Consider the following 4,885-nt stretch of genomic DNA (forward strand, 5'->3'; position numbering starts at 1 on the left):
GCTATACACACCCGCTCGGTTAAGACCGTGAACTTGGTGCCTGGTAACGCACCCTGATCGACGTAGGTCGGTATTGTGTATTCCAATAGAACTTGTAAATTGTTTGTTGTCCTTGATTAAGTATGTATTTGTTGAAATAAATTATTGTAGGGTATGTTGTGAAGTTCTCTTGTTGGGCCTCGGCTCACGGGTGCTCTGTGGTGCGTACATGTTTGGCCTACCTGGGCGCCATGGTTGGGGTATTTTAAGGAACGTGCTATAAATGTTTGATTTTGTTGCTTAGGTCGACTGTAAAGTAACTTTTGAGTTGTAAATATGTTTCTAAATAGTATTTTGGGATCCCAATGTAACACTTTCATGATTTAAATGAATGTCCAACATTTTATGCCAAAATTATATTTAAATGAGTCTTCATTTTAATTAACCACACTTTTTAGTCTAATATCTCGATTAGCGAGCTAATGACACATTTTAAAATTACATGGTAACGACTTTAGGGTAGTAGGGCGTTACACTTGTGGTTGTGGCCACATCCCATTTTCAACACACACTTTTGTGCAATTGTTCCAAACGGTTCGATACTCTTCCCACATGACCTTGTAACCTCCAAACACATTATGAGGGTTAAAATCATGTCTCCAACAGTCATATCACTTATTGCTTTGACAAATTCAAATCAAAATGGGAGTTACAAATTTGTAACTATTTTTGTAACCTCAAATATGTTATACATTTGGATATTTACATTATCCAAAAATATAAGTCTCATAAATATATAAATATATATATACTTTGTAATTTTTATTTAATCTAAACATTATATTATAAATAATATAACAGTATGAAGTTGAATAAAGAGATAATTAACAGTATGACAAGGGTGAAGAACAATGGGAAAATAAATGGAGATAGAAAAGGATTGTATTGCAGTATGTGTTTCATGTGCGAAGACGGTGAACCCCCTTCCAATGTCTCTCCCTTTTTAATAGAGGGTTTTGAAGTATATTTAATTACAAACATACTCTTTAAAATGTTGCATTGGAAATCTACAAAAGACAAGTGTTTCTTTCTCTTCTTGACACCACAATTATACTACAGGTCAGTGCAGGTAGTGGTAGTCGAGTAGTGGCCTTTGACACGCCCAAAAATAAAGCAACGTGGTTTTCAAGATCATGGTTATACTGAAAGAGTCAACCACATTCTGACCTTTATCTGGGGTGGGGATCATTGTTTTTCTCGCTACGACGTGGGATTACTCACGACAGAGGAAGATGGAACTCTCGTCTCGCGAGCCCTTTGTAAGACATTTGCAGGAAACAAGTTAACCATCTTGCAAGCCCCTTGCTTCTGGGCTCGTGGGTTGCTTCAACCTGTAGTCTATGGTCACTTGAGAAGCTTGCGGTGCATTTGTGCTCGCTGGGCCCCTATGATTTGGACATGTGGCCGTAGCTATTTTTTGGACTAACATTGGTTTTTGTAAATTGCATAGAACACCTTTCTTATAGATAAATTTGTAAATTCTTATTATTGGGGTTTTGATATAAACCGTCCTAGGAGGGGAAAAAAATACTTTCCCACACATACATTACTCAGAAATCGGTTAGAAATTGATGTCTACGCATGCATAACGAGGCCAGCTCCACAGTACAAGCCTTTTTGTAGCTTTATGCCTAACCATCTAGTCATGCTCATCATCATTAATGCGATCTATTAGTTACCTTGTTGATATTTAGATTATCAAGTTTCTATGTTTGTTGTCCTAGTTAATTTGTTTTCTCTGTTTATGTTTTGTTGAACTGTTCAATTTTCTTCCCAAGTACAGAAATACTTTTGCATTTTGAAGATAGCTAGCCAGAGTACTAAATTTGTTCTCTGTACATGTTAGATGTTTCAATGTTTTGTTTGCATTGTGCATGCATCAAGTCTTGTCCTCGTCACCAAACCAAACATGATTAATTCTTAGATTACCAACTTTTTCTACCACCATGTGAATACATTGAAATTGCGCAAATACACCACCAAATGATTTCTTTGTGGTGCACAACCCCATTAAGGGAGAACAGAGCACGATGTAGTATCTTTTTTACAATTAGTAAAGTACTCCTAAATCAGATTCGATCTACAACTAATTAGAATTTGGAGCTTCCTGCAAAGTATGCTAAAGGCCCAACTATGGCAGCGTTAATATAAGTAGCTGGCTCTGAGTGGCTGTAGTCAGAACGGTCATCTGGGTAGCCATCATTCTGGTTAGGACCTCCCACAACGGCTCCGGTTAAAATGTTAGGGTTTGGGTTCGCTGAGTAGAAGAATGTTTGAAAACCACCTTCGCAACCAAAGGACTGCGGATGTCTTGCCAATGAGGGCAATGAGGATCCCCTGTGGTGAATTCTTTTTGGATAGTATGGACCATATCCCACCATGTACGACATCTTCAAAGGATTCACCCCTAGTATGTAGTCCACCTAAAAGTACGTACTTGCCAAATCAAAATAATGAAAAGAAGAAACAAATATTTATTCTAAACTAATTGATATAAGTGATATATATCTATACGTACCTGTCTCTTTGCAAAGTTCCTCAAGGTTCTTGAACTGACAACAAGGTTTCCACAGTTGACAGTTTGCTTAGTTACTGCTATGTACTTGGAATAGGTAGATATTAATGATGTTATGGCAGTAACATATTGGAGGTTACTTGCAGGTAGCTTGTACATGAGGCCTCCTGCACAATCCCATTTTAATTATTTAGTACAAAGGATATATATATATAGATATACATATATTAGAAGAAGTTCTCACGTTACCTTGTGTATATTGTGTACTAGAAGTGGGAGAGTTTGGCAAAATTCGACATATGAATTGTTCAGCTTGTTGTTTGAACGGCATAAAGTTGTTATCTCTGTTCAACAAAGCCCTCTGCATCGCAAACCATTGTAAATATCTATATATTATTATTTCATTATTTTATATTGATTAATTTTGATTGGCATTCGTATTAATTAATAATTTTGTTTACCCTTGATAAAAGGACATAAGCACCCGCATATTTGTTGTCCCAACTAAAGATATCAGGTGAATCACTAGCTCCCAAAGACTTGATGAAGTTGAAGTAAGTAAAATCATTCGTTGCTCTCAATAGCCACGCAGCTCCCCACAGCAGCTCATCCTTCGTATATATTACTCAATTAATACTAAAAAAAAACCCCTTTTCTCTCTCTCTCTCTCTCTCTCTCTATATATATATATATATATTTATATATAAGTATTTATATAGAACTAAGTAATTAAATTACCTTGTATCCGGAATATGAGCAATAGAATGGACAAACAGCAGAACCAAGAGAATCGCTATAAGAGCCTCGATATTGTATTGCAAATTGCATAACTTTCTTAGCGGTGCTAAGTAGAAGCTTTGAGTAATGAGGGTCAACTCTCCGGAAAACCATGGAAGCCGCGGCCAACGCCGCCGCAGTCTCTCCAGCCACGTCAGAGCCAGGATTGGAGGGCGAGACTGAATAAACGGATCGGGCAGTGTTCATGTCTTCGGGCCTCTCCCAGCACTTGTGGTCCGCATTTGGGTCTCCAACCCCAACGTAAAGCCTACCAGGCGTCGCTCGTGCACACTTCAGGAGATAGTCGGTGGCCCAACGAATTGCGGCCCGTGCATTTTCTAATTGGGGGCCCATTCGCTTCCCGTATTCCAGTGTGTTCCATGACAGTATTGTTGTCGTGAACGCCATCGGGAAATTAAATTTTACGTTGTCTCCGGCATCATAGTATCCTCCACTCAAATCCACCTATTCATAATAATTAACCAAATCAATCATCGTTGTAATAATGATATATATATATATATATATATATGTTGAGATACAATGCATACATACATATGGTGACTTTATCGGATGGTGCAGAGAATATAAAATAATGTTTTACGGACCCCTTCTTTTGACTTTTGGAAGTTTTGAATTTGACTCATTTAATCATATGAAAACCGTTTCTTTGTTAAAAAGTATTAATTGAACGTTAAGCATAAAGAGGGATGAAAAATATAAATGAGAATAAAGAACTGACAGAATGATTAGAAGTACTATGGCCAAAAATACTCTCAATTGGCTTCACCTACTTTTCTATGTACGTTCAGAAAAATAAATAATAAACAAACTATTTGGGACAACAGAAAAGAAAAGTGAGTGAGCTAGATAGAGACACATATGAAAAAAAAACACAACCTCATGTATGGCAATAATAGTTCATTCTCTTAACTAACGGGAAATGAAAAACTTTTAGCTTAAGTTTGAATATGAACTTTCCCCTCAAAATAAATAAATAAAAATAACAAAACATAAAAGAAAGATAAAAAAGTGGTAGTACATGGGCAAGGCGACCATCGTAAAGGCCAGAGCTAGTCCTCCAACGGATTTGTTGGGCAGCAGCAGGGAGGCTTCCTGACCTCTGTCCCTGGAAAAACAGTATAGATTTTGCCAAAGCATCTTTGTAATTTATGGGCTCAGCTTTCACACTTGTATTACTACTACTACTACTAATCCCCACCAGAACCAATATTGAGAGCCATGCTACTAATGTTGCCTTGCCCATTTGCATTTGGTACTTTCTTACAAGGCAACGTAAGTACCAATGCTCGCACTGTGCTTTTGTATCAATGAGTTTATGAGTTTGGTCTAAGATAACGGTCTTGGAAGGCCCTTAAATAGACCCGGCAGTACCACCACTACCCAGCGCCCCATTCACTGCGTGTACCACAAATTAAGGCTTTTAATCCGTCAAAAATCATTCTTGTTAAGATAATTATCAGTTATAGTTAATCTTACTTTTTCTAATTTTTGGGAATATAATATTGTTCAATATGGTTTTCAATCTTTTTT

The 4,885-nt window shown here is 37.2% G+C and overlaps 1 protein-coding gene across 1 annotated transcript; it reads right to left on the minus strand.

Annotated features, from left to right (window-relative positions):
* Positions 1-1,931: 1,931 nt before the first annotated feature.
* Positions 1,932-4,676, minus strand: LOC133777521 (endoglucanase 3-like). Its single transcript, XM_062217171.1, has 6 exons — positions 4,374-4,676; positions 3,293-3,796; positions 3,016-3,165; positions 2,804-2,915; positions 2,558-2,721; positions 1,932-2,462 (listed from the first exon to the last, which is right to left on the minus strand). Exons 1-6 carry the CDS (start codon positions 4,602-4,604, stop codon positions 2,130-2,132), a joined length of 1,494 nt encoding a protein of 497 aa, XP_062073155.1. The 5' UTR covers positions 4,605-4,676; the 3' UTR covers positions 1,932-2,129.
* Between the last annotated feature and the right edge of the window lie 209 nt (positions 4,677-4,885).

Source organism: Humulus lupulus, chromosome 5 (assembly GCF_963169125.1).
Source record: "Humulus lupulus chromosome 5, drHumLupu1.1, whole genome shotgun sequence".
Classification (NCBI taxonomy): domain Eukaryota; kingdom Viridiplantae; phylum Streptophyta; class Magnoliopsida; order Rosales; family Cannabaceae; genus Humulus; species Humulus lupulus.

Bases quoted from the DNA above. Each gene is read 5' to 3' on its own strand.
- LOC133777521 (XM_062217171.1), bottom strand. From the start codon at position 4,604: ATGCAAATGGGCAAGGCAACATTAGTAGCATGGCTCTCAATATTGGTT. The intron at 3,166-3,292 runs GTAATTTAATTA...ATATATACGAAG, and splicing joins GCTCATATTCCGGATACAAG to GATGAGCTGCTGTGGGGAGC. The intron at 2,916-3,015 runs GTAAACAAAATT...TTTGCGATGCAG, and splicing joins CTTATGTCCTTTTATCAAGG to AGGGCTTTGTTGAACAGAGA.